The sequence below is a fragment of the Entelurus aequoreus genome, linkage group LG17 (genome assembly GCF_033978785.1).
Source record: "Entelurus aequoreus isolate RoL-2023_Sb linkage group LG17, RoL_Eaeq_v1.1, whole genome shotgun sequence".
Taxonomy (NCBI): Eukaryota; Metazoa; Chordata; class Actinopteri; order Syngnathiformes; family Syngnathidae; genus Entelurus; species Entelurus aequoreus.
In genome coordinates, this window is record NC_084747.1 from 46,948,840 (window position 1) to 46,972,577 (window position 23,738).

Genomic DNA, 23,738 nt, shown 5'->3' on the forward strand with positions numbered 1-23,738 from the left:
GATAAATACCCTCACAAAGTGTGCAAAGACAGATGAAAATGACAACGTGACAACTTTCCTCCTTTTTTTTTAAGGCTGCTTCGGAGTCCACATTAAGACAGCAGCAGGGCCGCGGGGTGGAGGAGGCTGCCTTTCCCCTCCATCGCATCGCCTTTCTCTATCGCCGAGGAGGAGGAGGAGGAGGAGGCTGGGGTGCACAGATGCGCCGGACCGGGCTGCATCCCACTCAAGCCGTGCACCGGACCCAGAGACGGGGTGGGCTTTATGGGCACCGGCACGGCGGGCAGCGTGGGCCCGGTGGCACTGTGGTGGTACAGACTCTTGGTCGGGACGCCGAAGGGCGAATATTCTGGAGACGGAGCGCCTACGGACTCTGCCAGCATCCCGACGTGGGGCCACATGGAAGTCACCAGCTGCGGGGGCACCGGGTAACCCAGGTGGTGCATGACCGAGGTGAGTGGGAGCCCACTCGCCATCACGCCCTTGTAGTCCCGGCTGATGATGTTCTCGATGGCGAACGGGTGCTTAAAGCCGCCCGGCTGGGAGCAAGCGATGCCCCCGTAGCTTTGGAAGTGAGGAGGCAGGCGGCCCACGGCGCTCACCTGGCCCAGCGAGGGCTCCGGATGCCCGGGTGCCGCAGCGCCCGGCTTCCCCGCCGCCTGGAGGTGGTGTTGGTGGTGGTGGTGGTGGTGGAAGTAGTGCATCATGGAGGAACTTTTGCAAGCAATGTGCTCGGCGCGGAGCACCTTGAAGCGCTTCCGTCTCCTCAGGAAGCTCCCGTTCTCGAACATGTCCCCGCAGTCCGGGTGCAGAGCCCAAAAGCTGCCTTTGCCCGGCTGGTCGGGCCGCCGGGGGATCTTGATGAAGCAGTCGTTGAAGGAGAGGTTGTGGCGGAGGGAGTTCTGCCAGCGCTGGGTGTTGTCTCTGTAGTAAGGGAAGCGGTCCATGATGAACTTGTAGATGTCGCTCAGAGGGAGCATCTTCTCTTGGGAATTCTGGATGGCCATGGCAGTCAGGGAAATGTAGGAATACGGAGGCTTCTGGTCACTGTACGAGTTCTTGCCTGGTCGGGGCATGACTTTTGCTTTTTCTTCGGCACTTTCGATTTTCTTAACTGGAAGTCTATGCGAGTAATTCCCCCATCAGTCTCCCCTAGGATTTCTTACAAAGTTTTCAGCCATTGACCAATTCAAAAAAAGAAAATCTGAAGAAGAAGCTTGACATCACTTGCAAAAAACTCCCTTGTCCTGGGCGGTTGGGTGCGTAAGAAAGGCAAGCGTCCGTGCGTAAAAGTTGTCAAGACTCACTTTGCCGCCTTTAGCTGGTGAACTTTCATCTCTCTCTCTTTTCCTCTCTGCCTCTCCTCTCCTCGCGTGCGATGCTGCCCACCCGAGCAGCGTTTTTTTGTGAGACCCCCGCAGGTCTCTGACGCTGCTATTATCCAGACACTTAAATACGACACGCAAGAGGGGGTTTCGGTGTTTGTGTGTGTGGGAGAGAGAGGGAGAGAGAGAGAGACTTATGAATAAAAATGAAGAAACAAAAAATACGCATACATTGACGTTAGGGCTGTGAATCTTTGGGTGTCCCACGATTCGATTCAATATCGATTCTTGGGGTCACGGTTCGATTCAAAATCGATTTTTTTTTTTCCCGATTCAACGCGATTCTCGATTCAAAAACGATATTTTCCCGATTCAAAAGGATTCTCTATTCATTCAATACATAGGATTTCTGCAGGATCTACCCCAGTCTGCTGACATGCAAGCAGAGTAGGAGATTTTTGTAAAAAAAGCTTTTATAATTGTAAAGGACAATGTTTTATCAACTGATGGCAATAATGTAAATTTGTTTGAACAATTAAATGAACCAAAAATATGACTTATTTTATCTTTGTGAAAATATTGGACACAGTGTGTTGTCAAGCTTATGAGATGCGATGCAAGTGTAAGCCACTGTGACACTATTGTTCTTTTTTATTTTTTTATTTTTTATAAATGTCTAATGATAATGTCAATGAGGGATTTTTAATCACTGCTATGTTGAAATTGTAACTAATATTGATACTGTTGTTGATAATATTCATTTTTGTTTCACTGCTTTTGGTTTGTTCTGTGTGGTGTTTGTGTCTCCTCTCAATTGCTCTGTTTATTGCAGTTCTGAGTGTTGCTGGGTCGGGTTTGGTTTTGGAATTGGATTGCATTGTTATGGTATTGCTGTGTATTGTTTTGTTGGACTGATTAATAAAAAAAATAAAAATAAAATAAAAAAATTAAAATAAATCGATTTTTTAAAAATGAGAATCGATTCTGAATCGCACAACGTGAGAATCGCGATTTGAATTCGAATCGATTTTTTTCCCACACCCCTAACTTTTATTCAGGTTTTCTGATGTTAAAAAATGATAACTTGTATAATTAGATTGTATGTGTTTGGGTGATTTACACAGTAAACCCTCGTTTATTGCTTTTAATTGGGTTCCAGTTTGATAGGAATTTCCGCAAAGTACGGATTATTCCTAATAAATGTAATATTTTCATAGCTAGATCCTAAAAAAAACTATTTCCACGAAATAACACCCACAGAGTCACCTTTACACTCATTATTTAATCCGGTATACTAATGCTGACGGAGCCTGAGCCAATCAACGGTCACGATACTGAACAATGCACTCTGATTGGTTTGGTCTCCTCTAAGTTAAAGTTAAAGTACCAATGATTGTCACACACACACTAGGTGTGGCGAAATTATTCTCTGCATTTGACCCATCACCCTTGATCACCTCCTGGGAGGTGAGGGGAGCAGTGGACAGCAGCGGTGGCCGCGCCCGGGAATCATTTTTGGTGATTCAACCTCCAATTCCAACCTTTGATGCTGAGTGCCAAGCAGGGAGGTAAGGGGTCCCATTTTTATAGTCTTTGGTATGACTCGGCCGGGGTTTGAACTCACAACCTACCGATCTCAAGGCGGACACATGCTGGCTGCTCTCATATTAAATTTTTCCTTTTCAAGCTTCTCCATGATGTGATCCATCTTGCGATTCAGTTCAGAAATCGCCACAGTCTGTGATCCCAAACCTTCCATTGCGACGAACAGCCTTTGGGCTCCTTGAGTGGCTGCCATCGTCTTACGAATTTGACGAGACACCAGAGCAATGCCCAGCCCAATCAGCAGGTGCCCCGCGATCACGGTTCCAAATAGGTAAATGTCTTCCACTTCCTCGATGGAAAGGACTGAGAGGCACGTGATTCTCCATTTATCCCAGGAATCTCTCACGTACCCCGCAGCAATGGTTCCATCAGGGCAGCCAGGCTCCCCCGAACCTCCTTTCCTCGTCGAAAATATTGTGTCAATTGCGTCGAGAGTCCAGCTGATCAATTCAATGTCTGATGTTTAGATTTGGAGGACAGCGCAAAGAAAGAGGCTTCAAAAAAGTTCAGACAAGACAAAACAAAGAGAGCAAGCTGGGAGAAGAAGGGAGCGGAAAAAAATGCGACCGCCCTCACCAGAGGCAAGACAGAAAAATATAAAGATGGTGAATGATAGGCAACATTGTATACAAGTGCAGTTCCCCTTTGAAATGCTCTTAAATGGAGACAACCTGTTCTGTCTGCTATAATCCAGCAAAAGGAGACATTATTGGGATTGCTTTCATCTGAGTTTGTGTATCGGAGATTTTAGATTCAGGCTGATATAATATCATTGTTTGTTTTTTTTACGGATATCGTAGTGATATCAATATTGGATCAGGTTTGCACTGCAAAAAGTCAGTGTTCAAAAACAAGAAAATACAAAAATGAGGGGTATTTTATTTGAACTAAGCAAAATTATCTGCCAATAGAACAAGAAAATTTGGCTGGTCAAGACTTTCCAAAACAAGTAAAATTAGCTAACCTCAATGAACCCAAAAATACCTTAAAATAAGTATATTCTCACTAATAACAAGTGTACTACTATATGAGTACGTATTTTCTATTGTTTCATTGGCTGTCATCTGTTTTAATATGAGACACAATTGTGTCAAAGTCATGTTTTTTTTGTCATGCTTGAAATAAGAAATTCTTACTTTAAAAAAGCAGTTTTATACTCGTGAGTGTCGATGACACAGCTTTGCAACAGTTGATATTCTAGTTTCAAGCATGTTTTACTCAATATAGGTCATCAAATCTCAGCAACAAGCTGTAATATCTTACTGAGATCATTTAGGACCAAAACACTTAAAACAAGTAAAACACTCTAACATCAAATCCGCTTAGTGAGAAGAATGATCTTATCAGACAGAAAATAAGCAAATATCACCCTTATTTGAGATATTTCATCTTACTTAGATTTCAGTTTTTGCAGTGTAGTAGAGGAAAATGATGCTAATTTTAGAACCACAATCATGATGTTGATCAATAATGTTAAAATAACTTTACAACAGTGTAATAAAAAAGGGAGCATTATTATCTATGTATGTTTTCTTTATAAAAAAATATATTTTTCTTTCTTGCACTGAAATGAAACACGATCTTGCCTTATTTTTTGGTAATGAACATACAAATGCGGCATCACGTAAATGTGCCTGACTGCACTTTCCGACTTTGCAAACAATAAATCATGTCTTCCTTTGCGCACAATCATCACACACACACCCCACACACACACACACACACAGAAGAGCGCTGCTGTTGATTAATTGCTGAGAGAGGGGAGTCCAGCGGCTGTCTATCTGTTCAAACACTCTCCGATGAATCCTACAAGGATGTAAACAAACTTTACGCCCGCTCTCAGTGGAGAACGCCCAAAGCTCCGCCCCCTTCCTGTACGTCCTTCTCTGGCCAGGTGTCACGGCTACAGGCCTTGACAGCTCACGTCTTCTTCCGTGCCTCGACGGGCCAAGCCCACCCCACCCCTGAATACATTACAATAATTAAGCCTTTGGTGAGTTTGCCTCCTCGGAGAGAAGTCCAACAATGTAATTAAGGGCAAGCTCGCTGTATTAGGTATGAATATTCAAACCTGTGTCAATTAATTAGCCACTGCATCTCTCCTGTTAGTCCTCCAAACCCACTCAAAAGGTCAACTGTGGCATATTTTAAAGACTCTGCTGCGGTTTTTAGTGGCACTTTGGTTATTATGATAGATACATGCCACATATAGAGGCGGTGCGTGTTTTTCCGTTTTGATTTCTCTGCATACATCTTTTTGAGGCCCGCCGAGGCCAACGTATGAAAAGATGCTCTTTAAACGCCCGGGAAAGATCAATATTATGTCTGTTTTCACAAAGGGGGCTGTTAAATAGGCACCGTGGCGGCAGATCTGCATAACAAAATTAATTAAGTAGCGTGCCGCGACGGCTTTCGCCCGCGCCGAACTCCTGGACAAATATCTAGTTGTAAAGCACACCTTCTGGGCATACGGAACATATGCTGGAATTATCCCTAATTGACTAATTACATAAATTACGCATTAAGTTTACAGCACATCAATTATAAAAGATGTATCAATTAATTTTGCATAAATTACAAGCGGCGGGCTGCACGCAGAGGGCGGCGGAGGGAATAAGGGTCGCCAGGAGGGGGTCTAGGAAGGTGGAGAGCGTGTGTGTGTGTGTCAGTTATGGCCGTGTGTTTATTTCCTGTCTCTCTCTAATAATAATGATGTGTTCAGCTTAGGGGCAAAGATATTCTTCCTCTGCCTCCCATTCGCCAAGGCAAAGTGAGGGGGTAATGGCAATTATAGTGATAATAATAATCTTAAAGACCTCTCACCAACTCATAAGGGGTGCGTCGTCGCGGAGAGAGCCATTAAAATCAATTAGTGAGGCCTATTGTTTTCAGTGGAAAAATAAACTGGGAGAAGCAGATGTCCTAAGACTTAGTGGGTGAACAAGGAATTATTTTTAAGGAGGAAATGTGGCTGCCATAAAAGAGCCTAGTGACAAGTGTTGATGTTTTATTAGAATATATATTATATCGTAATCTGTCTTTCATGTTGGCTGGCTGATGACTGACCAACTCATTGACTGACTGAGTTACTGACTACCTCTTTGATAAACTGACTCATTGACGGACTGAGTTACTGACTACCTCTTTGATAAACTGACTCATTGACGGACTGAGTTACTGACTACATCTTTGATAAACTGACTCATTGACGGACTGAGTTACTGACTACCTCTTTGATGAACTGACTCATTGACGAACTGAGTTACTGACTACCTCTTTGATAAACTGACTCATTGACGGACTGAGTTACTGACTACCTCTTTGATGAACTGACTCATTGACGGACTGAGTTACTGACTACCTCTTTGATAAACTGACTCATTGACTGACTGAGTTATTGACTACCTCTTTGATGAACTGACTCATTGACTGACTGAGTTATTGACTACCTCTTTGATAAACTGACTCATTGACTGACTGAGTTACTGACTACCTCTTTGATAAACTGACTCATTTGCGGACTGAGTTACTGACTACCTCTTTGATAAACTGACTCATTGACTGACTGAGTTACTGACTACCTCTTTGATAAACTGACTCATTTGCGGACTGAGTTACTGACTACCTCTTTGATAAACTGACTCATTGACGGACTGAGTTACTGACTACCTCTTTGATAAACTGACTCATTGACGGACTGAGTTACTGACTACCTCTTTGATGAACTGACTCATTGACGGACTGAGTTACTGACTACCTCTTTGATAAACTGACTCATTGACGGACTGAGTTACTGACTACCTCTTTGATAAACTGACTCATTGACGGACTGAGTTACTGACTACCTCTTTGATAAACTGACTCATTGACGGACTGAGTTACTGACTACCTTTTTGATAAACTGACTCATTGACTGACTGAGTTATTGACTACCTCTTTGATAAACTGACTCATTTGCGGACTGAGCTACTGACTACCTCTTTGATAAACTGACTCATTGACTGACTGAGTTACTGACCATCTCTTTGATAAACTGACTCATTGACTGACTGAGTTACTGACTACCTCTTTGATAAACTGACTCATTGACTGACTGAGTTACTGACTACCTCTTTGATGAACTGACTCATTGACTGACTGAGTTATTGACTACCTCTTTGATGAACTGACTCATTGACTGACTGAGTTATTGACTACCTCTTTGATAAACTGACTCATTGACTGACTGAGTTACTGACTACCTCTTTGATGAACTGACTCATTGACTGACTGAGTTACTGACTACCTCTTTGATAAACTGACTCATTGACGGACTGAGTTACTGACTACCTCTTTGATAAACTGACTCATTGACTGACTAAGTTACTGACTACCTCTTTGATAAACTGACTCATTGACGGACTAAGTTACTGACTACCTCTTTGATAAACTGACTCATTGACGGACTGACTCAATGGGCAGATGGTTAAATTATTGACTGACTCATGAATGTCATGATCCGTGGTCCGGATCATGTTTTTGTTATGTTCTGTTAGTTTTGGACTCTTTTAGTTCCTGTTAGACACCTGAGTTTGTTTTAGTTACCCTGGCAACTTATGATTTTCACCTGCCGCTTGTGTTCGGGATGCTCACCTGGTTCTAATCAAGAGACGATTACTTAAGCCTGCATTTGCCAGTCAGTCAGCATGGCGTCATTGTTTGTTTCATGCAATACCATAGTTCATGCTGTTTGTCTACTTCATGCCTTGACAATTAAGTCTTAGTTATTTCATGCCACAGTTTCATGAGGTTCATGTCTATAGTTTCATGTCCTAAGTTTTTGCCTTAGCTTCCGCGTGTGATAGGCACGCTTGCCTTCGGGTTGTTTTCCGTTTTGTACCTCGTTGAGTGTTAGTTGGAATTAAATCATGTTTTTACCTGCACGCCTTGTCCAGAGTAGTCCGTTTGCATTCCGGGGGAACAAACCTCGCAGTAAGCTGCGAAAACCATGTCGTGACAATGAGTGGCTGATTAACCGCCCGCCCTGACTGTTGACCAAGTGCCTCGGTGGCCGGTCGACTAAGGCAGGCTGAGTAAAGACTGGCTTTGACTAACTCTTTGACTATCTGACCGTCTGACTCACTGACTAACTCATGGATCAACATACTCATTGACTGACTGAGTCACTAATAACTCATTGGTGAACTGCCTCATTGACTGGCTGACTGACTCAATTGACTGACTCTTAAATTATTGACTGATGATCAACCCCGTCTATATGGAACAGCTTGCCGGAGGACCTCAGGGCTGCAGAGAACGTTTATGTTTTTAAGAGCAGGCTTAAGACCTACCTTTTTGATTTGGCGTTTACCTAATATTAATTATTTTTATTGAAGTCGTTTGTATTTTACTTGTTATCCTATTAGTTATGCAAGATTTTATTTAGTTCTATGTATTTATTATTTATTTACTGTACATATATATATATATATATATATATATAATTTATTTACTGTACATATATATGTACAGTACATAAATAATAAATTATTATTATTATTTATTTACTGCACATATATACATATATATATATATGTACAGTAAATAAATAATAATAATAATAATAATTTCTATTAATCTTCATATGCCTTACTTATATTTTATTCTTTATTTCTACACATGGTTTTTACTATTTTACAAGTTTTATTATTTTTATTTTCCAACGTTCCTCAGATGAGCCATCTGCCTCAGGGGTTATCGGCCATGCTTGTGGGGGCGCTTTTGTGTCAGCGGCCTGGTGGCCATGGTCTGATGACCTCCTGGTGTAGATGGCTCCTGTGATAGTGTTTACTCACATGTCTCCTCTCTACTCAGCCATGCAATCATTGGTCCATATGGTTACATTTGTGTGTATGTTGTGTGTGTACGTGTGATTGTGTTTGGTATCTGTATCCGTGTGTACGTATGTGATAATAAGGGATACGGGTCACCGGGGTATTGTTTTTAACTTTGCAAAGCAGTTTATGTTACATTTCTATTATATATGAAAAACGCTTCTCCATCATTCGAAGGCATCCCCGATACAAATCCTCCTTTGGTTCCTGGCTTTGTCATGAATAAGTTCAGAATCGTAACGACGCCTTTCAGATTTACTAAGGTCTGACATGTTTAGTAACTTTACCAGTGGCTGTAGCTCGACGTAACTGGCAACCTGGATGTAACACACTCACAGACTTTCTAATTGGTCACACAGTGGAGGGCGGGACATCGAACTGAAAACAATAACAAGATTTCGGGGCTGTAAATCTAATTTTGAAATGAGAATATCCCAGCTGAACTACTGTTATCAGTTTTAGAGGTATTCGAAAAGAATATGATTTATTAATGCCTTTGGACATATCAGGGCCATTTAATGATGACTTGACATGACACTTTTTTTTTTGCCTATCATTCACATCCCTATGTCAGAAAAGAACACACGTTTTTCTCTTTTTTGTGTATTCTAAATTGTAAAATATAGCTCGTAGCTAATGGTAGTCATCTATTTCACCCATAAATCCCTTTACTAAGATCTAAAAACCTCAGACAATACTCCATTTTTGTTATTATAAGTGTTCACGCATCGGAGTTACTTTTAGTGGCGCCTTGATCACAGAGAGGTAACTAGCTTATGCAGCTATTCACAAACTGAGCCGTTGAGCTGCTGCGTCGCCTCTGAGTTGGTGAAAGTTTGTGCTAAATTATGAATCATGCCTCTCAGTTGTATAGTAAAAGGTTGTGGCCATAAGCCGAGAAGTTGGTCGATTTTGAAAATCAAGTTAGACCTGAAGACATCGCGGGGAAGACACGACAAGATGCTTGTTTGCTCACACTTTTTATTTACATTTTTTTTACCAGAATGAGGCATATAAAGAATTTATCATCTAATCTTGTGCTGAAATATATACACACTCCATCAGTCCGCATCCAATTAAGAGCAGACATTGTACAGTAAGTGATTGCTTTATTATGTTCATAATTTGTATTTCTTGTTTAGCACTCAGCAATATGTGTATATAATAATACATGATGCTTTGTGTTTCAGTAAGGCTGGTCTGCTTATTACTCGGCTTCTAAAACTTGTAGCTCACCCTCCTTATATTCAGGCTCAAAAACTTAAGGTTCTGGATTATGATTTGTCCCAAAGTAGTCGTTAATGAAGACTGCCATGATTAGCAGTAATTGTATTTGTTGAAGGAAATAGCGAACTTTGTGATGCGCTCTGTGAAATCAATATGCCGCCGTATGCGTAAAATGAACAAAATACATAAATATTAAATGTTAATATATTAAACATATATACTTAAAATGTGTATATAAAACATTGATGGGGGTACGTGGATGTTTTTATAGCGCTTTATAGGCAGAAAAGACCAAATTACCGTTACCTGCATTGGTAGCCACCTACTGCTAGCTTTTATTTAAGATTTAGAATGCATCTTTTTGTCTCACATACTGTAAGGATTGTGAATGATAGGCAAACTTCTCTTACTATCTGACTGACTTTCTTACTGCACTGGTAACTGATTAAAAGACTGACTAACTCACCAACTGTTTGACTCACTCATTAACTAAATGGATAATTCATTGATTGGTTGAGTCGCTGACTAACTGATTGATTAACTGACTTATATTGGCTGACTGATTGTCTTTTTGACTGGACTAAATCCTAATCAGACTGACTGATGAATCAAATGACTAACAAACGGAAATAACTAACTCACCTATTGACTTAGTGAGTGGCTGACTGATTGACTACAGTTTAATGACTCATAGACAAAATGGATCATTTGTGGACTGACTGGTGAAAAAGTGACCAATCTAAAGGGCTTATTGATTAATTAACCCTGTGATTCTCAAACTGTAGTGGTACACGGGCTCCATATAGTGGTACGCCAAAGATTCACTTAGATATTCCTACACAGTGTTACTATTCAAACTGTGCCATTACGGTGGCAAAAATATTAAATATACTTGTTATACAAAACCTCTGCCTTGCTTTTAATGAATAAGTACGCATACTACACTACTGTATTTTAATGTCGGTCCTTATGGTAGTACTTGGAGGTGGTACTTAGTGAAAAAAGGTTGAGAGCCACTGAATTAACCCATTAACTCGATGACAAACTTACTGACCAAGTAGCTGACTGTCTAACTGTTGAAGTTACTGACTGAAAAACTGACTTATCATGATATAATTAATTAACTGTTTAACTGATGGCTTTATAGTTATTCAATTTTGGCACAAAAAAAACATCCATACATCTAGGAAAACCATAGACAACGACAATGCATGGATGCTATCCATGGTCCTGAAACAGGAATACATGCAGATTTTTTTAAATTTTTTTTTAAACCTCATGTCTCTAAATTATATTTGTGTCACCCTCTATATGTTGCAATCGTAATTCTTTCTAAGACTTACTGGCAGGCCCGTAATAGATTCTCAGAGTTTTAGAATAATTAAATCAATGGTAAAGGATATAAGGACAATTACTGTAGTTGTTCGGTCCCACAGACGTATTGCTTGATGGCAGCCAGGTTTTCTAACCAAGCTTGGTCAGATTTGACCAACATGTGCTTGTCAGTCCTCTAAAGGTGTGTCCAAATCCCATGGTGATTCTGTTATACAGTTGTACCTTAACTTACGTGCTTATTTGGTTCTGTGACAGAACTCTTAACTCAACACTTATACCTCAAATCAACATATCCCATTAAAATGAATTGAACTCAATTTCATTGGTGCTTGTCCCACCCAAAAATACACAATTTTAACATGTAACATGCCTAATGGAAAGAAAAACAAACTTTTATACATGCAATACTGTATGAAACCAATACCCTAGAATAGGGGTATGGAACCTATGGCTCTGGAGCCAGATGTGGCTCTTTTGATGACTGCATCTGGCTCTCAGATAAATCTTAGCTGACATTGCTTAACATAATAAGTAATGGCTGTAAATGAGTGTGGATGAGTGTGAATGGGGGAGGGAGGGTTTTCTTGGGTTGATGCACTAATGGTAAGTGTATCTTCTCTTTTTTTTATGTTGTTTAAAATTTAAAAAAAATAAAAAATAAAAAATAAAAAACACGATAAGTAATTAAAGTAATCAGTGTTAAAAATAACGTTCAAAATATAAAACTTTCTCATGCCTTTTAATCCATCCATCCGTTTCTACCACACCTGTTCAAGAAGTCGCATTAATGGTAAGAAGTATTTTATTTATTATTGGTTAGCTTCAGAATAACAATGTTATTAAAAAGAATAAGAGACTTAATATACTCGAAAAATGTTGGTCTTACTTAAAAATGCACGCACTTAGTTGTATTCAGTGTTAGCTATAGGGGGGGGGGGGGGGGGTTACCCACATATGCGGTCCTCTCCAAGGTTTCTCATAGTCATTCACATTGACGTCCCACTGGGGTGAGTTTTCCTTGCCCGTATGTGGGCTCTGTACCGAGGATGTCGTTGTGGCTTGTACAGCCCTTTGAGACACTTGTGATTTAGGGCTATATAAATAAACATTGATTGATTGATTGATTGATTGATTAAAAAATATTATATGGCTCTCACGGAAATACATTTTAAAATATTTGGCTTTCATGGCTCTCTCAGCCAAAAAGGTTCCCCACCGCTGCCCTAGAATGTCCTACTAACAATTACAATACTTTTATGAAGTAGTAGTAATAATAAAGTACAGCTTCTTCTACAGTATCTCCATCCAGCTGCTTCTTCATCAAACACACCATCAGCTCAATGTCTGATAATTTGATATTACGAAATACATACATATTTTCGTATGGTGCAGACTAGCAGTGATACGCTCAAATTGCTCTGCCAAGTTGGCCACACCCTCAGTCACGTTTTTGATTTTTTTATATTCAATGAATATCATCAATACCATATTTTCCGGACCATAGTGCGCACCGTATTATAAGGCGTACTGCCGATGAATGGTCTATTTTTTATCTTTTTTCCATATATAAGGCACACCGGATTATAGGGCGCATTAAAGGAGTCATATTATTATAATTTTTTTTCTAAATTGTCAATCAATCAATCGATCAATGTTTATTTGTATAGCCCTAAATCACAAGTGTCTCAAAGGGCTGTACAAGCCACAACGACATCCTCGGTACAGAGCCCACATACGGGCAAGGAAAAACTCACCCCAGTGGGACGTCGGTGAATGACTATGAGAAACCTTGGAGAGGACCGCATATGTGGGTAACCCCCCCCCTCTAGGGGAGACCGAAAGCAACGGATGTCGAGTGGGTCTGACATAACATTGTGAAAGTCCAGTCCACAGTGGATCCAACACATCAGCGGGAGTCCAGTCCACAGCGGGGCCAACAGGAAACCATCCCGAGCGGAGACGGGTAAATTGTGGTCTACATAACATGTAATGGTAGTTCTTTGGTCAAAATGTTGCATAGATTATGTTTTGCAGATCTTCTTCAGGCCGCTTTCTGACAGTCGGTTCCGGATGCGCGGTTTTGTGGGAGGTCTTATTTACGTGGCTCATCTTCGGTAGCGTCTTCTCCCCGTCATCTTTGTTGTAGCGGTGTAGCGTGCAAGGACTCAAGTGGAAGAAGTGTCAAAAGATGGAACTAACTGTTTTAATGACATTCAGACTTTACTTCAATCAATAACGGAGCAGCATCTCCTCATCCGGAAACAACAACAAGGCCGGAAATGTGTCCCGTGAAAAACCGTCCGACCGTGACTCTCTAATAACTAAAGTTCCTTGGGTGAATAATGTAAATTCCTTAAGTATGTTTTAGCGCTTTCATGGCGAGTTTACTGACAGATATAAGTAAGAACTTTACACTACTTTATATTAGAAATGGCAACAGTGGAGGATGAATGTCCCATAACAAGAAAGAGAAAAAGAAGAAGCTTATCGACTACGGTGTCGTCACAGACTACAAAGGCGGTCGCGCACAATTTTTCAGGATTTATGCAGATCCCAAATACAGATCAGCAGGTACCAGAAGGTAAGAAAAGTTTCTTTTGCATAATATTGCGAAACAAAACGCCAGATAATATGTCTTACCTTATACACACACACCATAATAATACTTGTATGTTTAATGCGCCGACAATCCATCAAGCGGTGCGGCTTCATAGCTTACCAAAGTCGTACTAAAACATTTTGATAGATTTTTGAGCGCCGTGGGTAATCTTCTATATTTTCAATGAAACATATAAAATGTTGGAGTTGTTTACTTGAGTCATATTGCCATCATAGTGCAGTCTACATGTATAATTATGTTTGACTGCCATCTACTGGTCACACTTATCATTACACCATGTACCAAATAAAATTGCTGCGAGGTCGTCCGTAAGCAAAAGCAGAATTATTCCATACATCAGTCACAATTGCCAAAATGATTCCCAAGCACGGCCATCGCTGCTGCTCACTGCTCCCCTCATCTCCCAGGGGATGGAATGAGGGGATGGGTCAAATGCAGAGAGTAATTTCCCGCGTTAGTCCCAACACTGTATATATATAAGAAATACTTGAAAATATACACCCCCGCACGCCCCCCCCCACCCCCCCACCCCGCTACCCCCCTCCACCCCAACTCAACCCCGCCCACATCTCCCGATTTCGAAGGTCTCAAGGTTGGCAAGTATGGTAACGGCATATTTGCCAACCCTCCCGATTTTCCCGGGAGACTCACGAATTTCAGTGCCCCTCCTGAAAATCTCCCGGGACAACCATTCTCCCAAAAATCTCCCGATTAAGGCACGCCCCCAATATTGGGGGCGTGCCTTAAAGGCACTGCCTTTAGCGTCGTCTCTCACCTGAAAAGGAGACTATTATATATGTCTCCGTTATCCATAGGTTTATCTATAACCCATAAAGCAGGCAGGCACGGAGCTATTTCTCAGCGTGTGTTTATTCCAGCCGGCACGTTAATACACTGACACACAACATCCGGATTCCCATCATGCATTGCTTCAAAACTACGGCAAGTAGTGATGTCCAAAAACATAACAGAGACGAAGCAGAAGAACGAAGAAGAGACATGGCGGACAGCTCGAAGGGGAAGGGGTATGCTGCCTGCACATTTTGTAGATCAGACTTCTCCATTGAACACGGTGGCCGAACGGATATACTCATTCATGAACGGATTATTTATATATACATATATATAATATATACATATATATATATATATATATATATATATATATATATATATATATATATATATATATATATATATATATATATATTTATATTTATATATTTATATATATATATATATATATATATATATATATATATATATATATATATATATATATATATATATATATATATATATATACACTGCCGTTCAAAAGTTTGGGGTCACATTGAAATGTCCTTATTTTTTAAGGAGAAGCACTGTACTTTTCAATGAAGATAACTTTAAACTAGTCTTAACTTTAAAGAAATACACTCTATACATTGCTAATGTGGTAAATGACTATTCTAGCTGCAAATGTCTGGTTTTTGGTGTAATATCTACATGGTATAGAGGCCCATTTCCAGCAACTATCACTCCAGTGTAAGGCTGAAACGACGCGTCGACATAGTCGACGTCATCGGTTACGTAAATACGCCGTTTTTGTGCGTCGACGCGTCGCATATTTACGTCACACTACCGTTATGGCGAAGCGCAAAGCAGACGATCAAAGCAGACGATGCGAGCGGTGCGGGCGAGGGGGAAAAATCACACCAAAAGTCGTCAAAAGTGTGGAAGTATTTCAATACACAGCCTAATAATGTTGTTGTATGCACACTTTGTCGAGCGGAAATGGCCTATCATAGCAGCACAACGGCTATGAACGAACATTTGAAAAGAAAACCATCAACCATCAACTAGTCAATCGTCCGCGTGAGCATACGTTGTCATCATTACACAAAAACATGAATGTGTCATGTATTGACACGTGTTTTGTATTGAACCGTTTCGGTACGGGGCTTTCGGTTCGGTACGGGGGTGTACCGAACGAGTTTTTAAGCTAAAGCTAACTTTAGCTGCTAAAGTCTTAACAAACTGTTTCGCTCCTGCCTCTGTCTCAGCACGTAGCATTGTCCCACCCACACAACCATCTGATTGGTACACACGAAGCATAACCAGCCAATCAGCAGTGCGTATTCAGAGCGCATGTAGTCAGCGCTTCAGCGTCGAGCAGATAGGTGTTTAGCAGGTGAGTATCGGGCAGCGGACTCTCCCCAAATGATAATAAACACCTCCCAGTCAACTACTAGTAACATCACTATGAGCCCGTTGACCTTCTAGAAACTTAAACTGCAGCTCAGCTCACTCGCAGTCCTGGCTTGAGGTGAAGTCTAATTACCTCCCAGTTCCAGCCACATCGACCCCTTCTGAGTGCCTATTTTCAGCTGCTGGGAATATTGTAAACAAGAAAAGAAGCAGAGCAAGTAGACATGCTAACCTTTCTTCATTACAACTGTTAGTCACTCACTGGAATGAGTAGAATTGGTTATTGTGTACTGTGTAGGACTGGATGTTTATTTTGCACATTTTAAAAGCAAATGTTTACAGTGCTCCAGAATATTTAGATTGGCACTTTTTTGTATTGGATGTTTATCTTTATTTTTGCACATTTTAGCAAATAAGCAAAACTTTCACTTTTGTTGAAATGTTTACACTGTTGTTACAGAATATTTCGTTTTACACTTTTTTGTATTGGATGTTTATCTTTATTTTTGCACATTTTAAAGCAAAATAAGCAATACTTTTACTTTTGAAATGCTTATACTATTGCAGAATATTAAGATTTGCACTGGATGTTGACTTTTATATTTGCACATTAAAAATCAAATAAGCTACTTTTAATTTTGTTAAAGGTTAAAAGTTTTAAATGTTTCAATTGTTACAGAATATTTAGTCATGTTGTTGTCAATGTTGACTGAGTGGCCATACTTCTTTTTTTTTTTGTAAATAAAAGCCATGCCTTTTGAAAAAACTGGCCTACATTTATTTTTTCATCTTCATTTTGAATAAAAAAAATAATCGGTAAAAGGAAAAATAATCTATAGATTAATCGAAAAAAAATCTATAGATTAACCGAAAAAATAATCTATAGATTAATCGATAGAAAAATAATCGTTAGCTGCAGCCTTACTCCAGTGTTCTAATGGTACAATGTGTTTGCTCATTGGCTCAGAAGGCTAATTGATGATTAGAAAACCCTTGTGCAAACATGTTCACACATCTGAAAACAGTTTAGCTCGTTACAGAAGCTACAAAACTGACCTTCCTTTGAGCAGATTGAGTTTCTGGAGCATCACATTTGTGGGGTCAATTAAACGCTCAAAATGGCCAGAAAAAGAGAACTTTCATCTGAAACTCGACAGTCTATTCTTGTTCTTAGAAATGAAGGCTATTCCACAAAATTGTTTGGGTGACCCCAAACTTATATATATATATATATATATATATATATATACATATAAAAATTTAAAATAAATAAATAAATAGATTTAAAAATACAAATAAAAAATAATTTTTTTAAATTTGTTTTTAAAATTTTATATATATATATATACAGTGTATATATATATAAGAATTACTTGAAAATATATACACCCCGCTACCTCCTCCCCTCCCCCCACCCCCCTCAACCCCGCCCCTCTAACCCCGCCCACATCTCCCGAATTCGAAGGTCTCAATGTTGGCAAGTATGGTAGCGGTACATATTTTTGACTGATTTTCTGTGTGCGGCGGTTCAATACAAAAAGTCCTACTTCAAAATAGTTTTTAAAAAGTCATTTTTTAAAAACTAAAATACAATTGTACCTTTATCTGTCCTGACTCCTGACGTTCATTGTCGTACCATGTCACCACGATTGGGGGAAAAAAAAAAAAAAAAACCCTACTCCAAACCCAGTTGCATCCATCCGCGTGTATATATGCTTCCGCCGGCTCAAGTAGTGCCACCATCCACTCACCCACCCACCAGACCGAGAAGGGGCGTGGCCAAGATCTCACACACATCTGCAGAGAGAGTGCTGCAGTGCGAGCGCAGCAGGGGGGGTCGGACTCCTAAATTGATCAGCAAAAACACACACACACACACAAAAAAAATACACTAACACACACACACACACACTCGTCAGGAAGGTGACGAACTGCGGTGTCGTGTCGCTATATCCTCCTATGTGGAGCTCCGCAGCGGTACCGCGGCGACGCAGGCCGACATGGAAGAGTATCTGCGGAGGGTCGACTGCAGGCGACGGGTGAGTTACAACCACGAGTGTGCGTGTTTGATGAATGTGCTACAGGCTACTTCCTTGTTGCTGCACCTGTGGACACACCATAAAAAAGACTTGTGTCAATGGTGGATTTAGAAAGGCTTGTGTAGCCCGAACTGGGGTCTGTGCTTTAGGCTTGATTGGTAGGCGTGACATCAACAAGTAACCACCCACAGGCTTCCCATACAAGCTATCAATACACCCATCTTCAATAGTAGGACAGCATCTGTAGGCCTGCAAGGGATGCTTGTGTGCAACAGGCCCTGCAGTGTAGACCTGCACTTAAAAACAACTTTTTTTGTGTCTTTTCAAGTTTTAGGTTGTTGTTGTTATAGTACAGTGGTTCTTAACCTGGGTTCGATCGAACCCTAGGGGTTGCGGTGAGTCGGGCTCAGGGGTTCGGCGGAGGTCAAGACACACCCGACTCATCGTGTAAATAAAAACTTCTCCCTATCTGCGTATTACGGATACGGCAACAGCAGAAGTCAGACTGATCTGCAGGTGTGTAATTTGTTGTGAGTTTATGCACTGTGTTGGTTTTGTTCTTTGAACAAGGTGATGTTCATGCTCGGTTCATTTTGTGCACCAGTAATAAAACACTTTAGTATGGGGAACATATTCACCATTAATTAGTTGCTTATTAACATACAAATTAGTAACATATTGGCTCTTAACTAGTCATTAATAAGTACTTATCAATATATAACCCTAACCCTCTAACCCTGGCTCTAACCCTAACCCTAACCCTAACCAAATAACTCTAAGTTAAGTCTTTTTTGCTTAGAATATGTTTCCCTAGTGTCCAAAAAACTCAAAATTAAGTCCTTGTTACTTAGAATATGTTCCCCATACTAAAGTGTTACCAAAAACATATAACTTTGTCTTGAATTTGAAAAAAAACATTTTATTTTTCACTAAAGAAGAGTTCGGTGAATGCGCATATGAAACTGGTGGGGTTCGGTACCTCCAAGGTTAAGAACCACTGTTATACTACTAACCTTCTACTGTAGTTTATTTTCACTTTTTGAATTAAAGATGATGAAATCCTAACAATTGATCAGTGTGCAGCAAAAAAAACAAAAACACATGCTTTTAAGTTTAGTATTAATATCAGGGGGTGTCCAAAGTGTTGCCCCTCATATGCACCTTGTTCTTATATTCATCCATAATAATGATAATAATAATAATAGATTTTATTTGTAAAAAGCACTTTACATTGAGATAACAACCTCAAAGTGCTACAGTGTATTAAAAAAAAAAAGATAATAAAAAATAAATACAAATAAAAACTCGAACAGCCAAATAGCTAAAACTAGTATGCATATATCTAAAAAAAAAAAAAAAAAAGGCTTTTTTTTAAAAAAAGAAGGGATTTTAAGCCTTTTTTAAAAGCATCCACAGTCTGTGGTGCCCTCAGGTGGTCAGGGAGAGCGTTCCACAGACTGCGAGCGGCGGAGCAGAAAGCCCGGTCTCCCATTGTTCGTAGCTGTGTCCTCGGAGGTTGGAGGAGGTTAGCCTGTCCGGAGCAAAGGTGTCGTGTGGAGGATTTGGGGGTGAGTAGTTCTTTGAGGTAGAGGGGGGCATATCCATGGAGGCACTGGTGGGTTAGTAGGTAGACTTTGAATTCCATCCTGAGTGGAACAGGAGGCCAGTGGAGGGATTTGAGAGTTGGTGTGATATGGTCATATTTCCGCACTCTCATCAGGATCCTAGCAGCACTATTCTGTATGTATTGCAGCTTCTGGATGTTCTTGCTGGGGATCCCGACAAGAAGTGCGTTGCAGTAGTCTAGCCTGGTAGCCATCCATCCATTTTCTACCACTTGTCCCTTTTGGGGTCGCGGGGGGTGCTGGAGCCTATCCCAGCTGCATTCGGGCGGAAGGCGGGGTACACCCTGGACGAGTCGCCACCTCATCGCAGGGCCAACACAGATAGACAGACAACATGCATGCTCACATTCACACACTAGGGCCTTCACATTCTAAAAAATACAATTACCGTATTTTCCGGACTGTAAGGTGCACTTAAAACCCTTTTCCCCCCCCTCAAAACTCGACAGTGCGGAATAATTACCAACCTCGAAGCAATTTTATTTGGTATATAGTGTAATGATAAGTGTGACCAGTAGATGGCAGTCAAACATAAGAGGTACGTGTAAACCCACTGTAAATTTAGAGTGTACAGTGTTACCTTCACTAAAGAGTGGTTTGAGATATGAGATGTCTTTCACCTAATTGTTATGCTTCATGTGCAAGCAAAGCATTTGAAAAAGCTTTAGTTGGCATAGCAGATGTCACAGCGAGTCCCGTAAGATACGACCAAAGATACGACCAAAATTACCCATTACTTTGTTTTCCAACTGTGAAGGAAGAACGTTATTTTGAAAGACAGTGCTAAGAAGAAGTACCATATTTTCCGGACTATAAGGCGCACTTAAAATCATTTTTTCTCTCTCAAAACTTGACAGTGCACCTTATAACCCGGTGCGCCTAATGTACGGAATAATTCTGGTTTTGCTTACCGACCTCGAAGCAATTTTATTTGGTACAAGGTGTAATGATAGGTGTGACCAGTAGATGGCAGTCAAACATAAGAGATACGTGTAGACTGCACTATGATGGCAACATGACTCAAGTAAACAACACCAACATTTTATATGTTCCATTGAAAATATAAAACATTACACTCAAAAATGTTTTAGTACGACTTTGGTAAGCTATGAAGCCGCACCGCTTGATGTACTTCAACATACGAGTATTATTATGGTGTGTGTGTAAGGTAAGACATATTATCTGGCGTTTTGTTTCATAATATTATGCAAAAGCAACTTTTCTTACCTTCTGGTACCTGCTGATCTGTACTTGGGATCCGCATAAGTCCTGAAAAGTTGCGCGAGTCCACCTTTTTAGTCCGTTTTTCTCTATCTTCTTGTTATGTGACATTCATCCTCCGCTGTTGCCATTTCTAATATAAAGTAGTGTAAAGTTCTTACTTATATCTGTCAGTAAACTCGCCATGAAAGCACTAAAACATACCGGTGGAGTGAGTTTACATTATTCACCCAAGGAACTTTAGTTATTAAAGAGTTCCGGTCTGATGTTTTTTCACGGGACACATTTCCGGCCTTGTAGTTGTTTCCGGATGAGGAGATGCTGCTCCGTTATTGATTGAAGTAAAGTCTGAATGTCATTAAAACAGTTAGCTCCATCTTTTGACACTTCTTCCACTCCCGTCCTTGCACGCTACACCGCTACGACAAAAATGACGGGGCGAAGACGCTGCCGAAGGTGAGCCACGTAAATAAGACCGCCCACAAAACGGCGCATCCGGAAGCGAGTGTCAGAAAGCGGCTTGAAGATGATCTGTAAAACATCATCTATGCAACATTTTGACCAATTAACCACCATTACATGTTATGTAGACCACAAGGAAGTGTTTTACATTTAGATTTTTTTGTGGATGGATGACTCCTTTAATGCGTGCGCCCTTTTATATGAGAAAATATTGAAAATACACCATTCATCTGCAGTGCGCCTTATAATCCGGTGTGCCCTATGGTCCAGAAAATACAGTAAACAAACAAACAAACTAAAAACAACACCAGCCAAAATGAGAAACACTGTTGAAAATAAAATAAATATTGATAATTGTAATACTAACATGTTTTGTCAACTATAATAAAAAGCTGATTTGCAGACTGTTTTCCTTAAATACATAATGCCTCTGCATATAAATGCTGGTTTGGTTTAAGCCTGTTTAAAAAATGTAAATGACCGAAATGGCCCTCGAATCATTTAAATTTTTCTGGATGTGGTTCTTGGTAGAAAAAAGTTTGAATACCCCTGGTCTATTGCTTGTATGTGTGACGTTTTCCCGCGAGTGAGAAAACAGTGGTTGTCAACCAAGCCAAGATGGCTGTTGTGCAGCAAGCAGCGCACAAACTATCTGAGTACGCAAGGGGCCTAGATCTTCCTGCAAAAAGCAGATAGGAGCAAACAATCAAATGTATCAATAGATGTGTCGAGCGATATCAAGGATTATCCGTCGATCGCATTCCCAGACATATAGAACTATTGTGCTCCAGAGGTCATTCTACACAACAAATCAGATGAAAATTGGAAAAGCTCACAACTTCTTTGTGTGTGGCTGGGTCAAGGACATTGGAAAAAATGCATAAACTGAGTTATCATCCATTTATTACGTGTTAAAGATCAGGCCTAAATATATATGAGATAAGTAATAACATGTTATTTTATGCATTGTTCATATTTTTGCTGTGTCAGATTACAAACTTCATAGCAGCACAAAAAAAGATCTGTTGACTACCATTACACGGTAACTAAAATGTTTAAATGGTAAATGGTCTGTATTTAATTTTGGATAAAAAGAGTACAATTTGTCATATTTAGAGTTTGGAATTAGATGGGACATTCTGCATGTTTTTTTAAGTCTGTAAAGCACTTACTGTTGCATTTTTTTATGTATGAAAAGTGCTTTATAAATAAAGTTTGATTGATTGAACAGTCGATTGAGGTTTTAGAAATACAATGAAAAGCAAAACAAATGATCAGGACTGCAAACAAAGTGTTTTTGCAACATTTTTTGCCCTTGCATTATAATTTACCAGACTAAAAATTGTCTTTGAACTAAACATCACATGTTCAGTTCTTTAAAAGTTTTATGATTTGGTATAAGGGAAAATTCATGCAAAAATTCTAAAAAAAAATTTAAGATCTAACAGTGCTGACATTATAAGGGCTCAATTTGCGAAATTTTTAAAAGTTTCAGCTATGTTACTTGCTGTGTGTCGATTGTCAAAATGAATTTTACGCTTGAAGGGCTGTGTCCTTACAACGTGATTGGTTTTGATTTCTCTTGAACCACTTTCAGGTGGATTGGCATTTTAGTCTTAAGTAAATCTAAAAAACTAGAACGCAAGTAAGGTGATAAGTGGCATTAAAAAAAACCGTATCAAGTTAGATGTCATCCTTTCCACATGCATCCTCACGCTCGCCAAGGTAAGTGTGGATGATTCATCTCTGCTGGCCTCTCTCTGTCATTGGCCGTGCATGGCCACCATCCAGAGCATCCATACTCCTAATTAGCCTGACTCGTACCTCTCGCTCACTGCTGTAGGAGCTCTGCAGCGCTTGGCATGGACATGAAACAATGTGCTGAGTGGACTTTCAGCATTGTTCCCACGCAGACGCACTTTTGATGGAGCGATCTGATTGGGTCTTTAAATCGGGAAGTGATCGCGATAAGGCACGAGGGAGAACTTGTGGAAAGAAGTCTAATTGTTGGCTTCACTCTAAATCATCGTAGGTTACAGCAAGTTGTATCATGTGCATGTTGACTTGCTTAGAAGAGCTTTTATAAGCTCTGGAAGGGTTTATTTTTAAGCATTCACACGGTTGCGTCAGTGGGAGTGCCAATATCAGCGAATATCCATCTGTCAGCATTCAATTATTTTACCCTTAGTACGATCAGTAGGGATGCTCATCTCTCA

At 40.2% G+C, this 23,738-nt stretch overlaps 1 protein-coding gene and 1 pseudogene across 1 annotated transcript; one reads left to right on the forward strand and one right to left on the reverse strand.

Annotated features, from left to right (window-relative positions):
* Window positions 1–52: 52 nt before the first annotated feature.
* Window positions 53–18,079, reverse strand: foxb2 (forkhead box B2). The gene is made up of 2 exons (XM_062025818.1): window positions 17,775–18,079; window positions 53–1,448 (listed from the first exon to the last, which is right to left on the reverse strand). The coding sequence occupies exon 2, from the start codon at window positions 1,074–1,076 to the stop codon at window positions 93–95; it is 984 nt and encodes a 327-aa protein (XP_061881802.1). The 5' UTR covers window positions 1,077–1,448; window positions 17,775–18,079; the 3' UTR covers window positions 53–92.
* The window catches only part of LOC133631813 (protein prune homolog 2-like), a 109,277-nt pseudogene continuing 103,452 nt past the window's right edge, over window positions 17,914–23,738 (forward strand).

Excerpts from the sequence above, each read along its gene's own strand:
- foxb2 (XM_062025818.1), bottom strand. The coding sequence starts at position 1,076 with ATGCCCCGACCAGGCAAGAACTCGTACAGTGACCAGAAGCCTCCGTAT.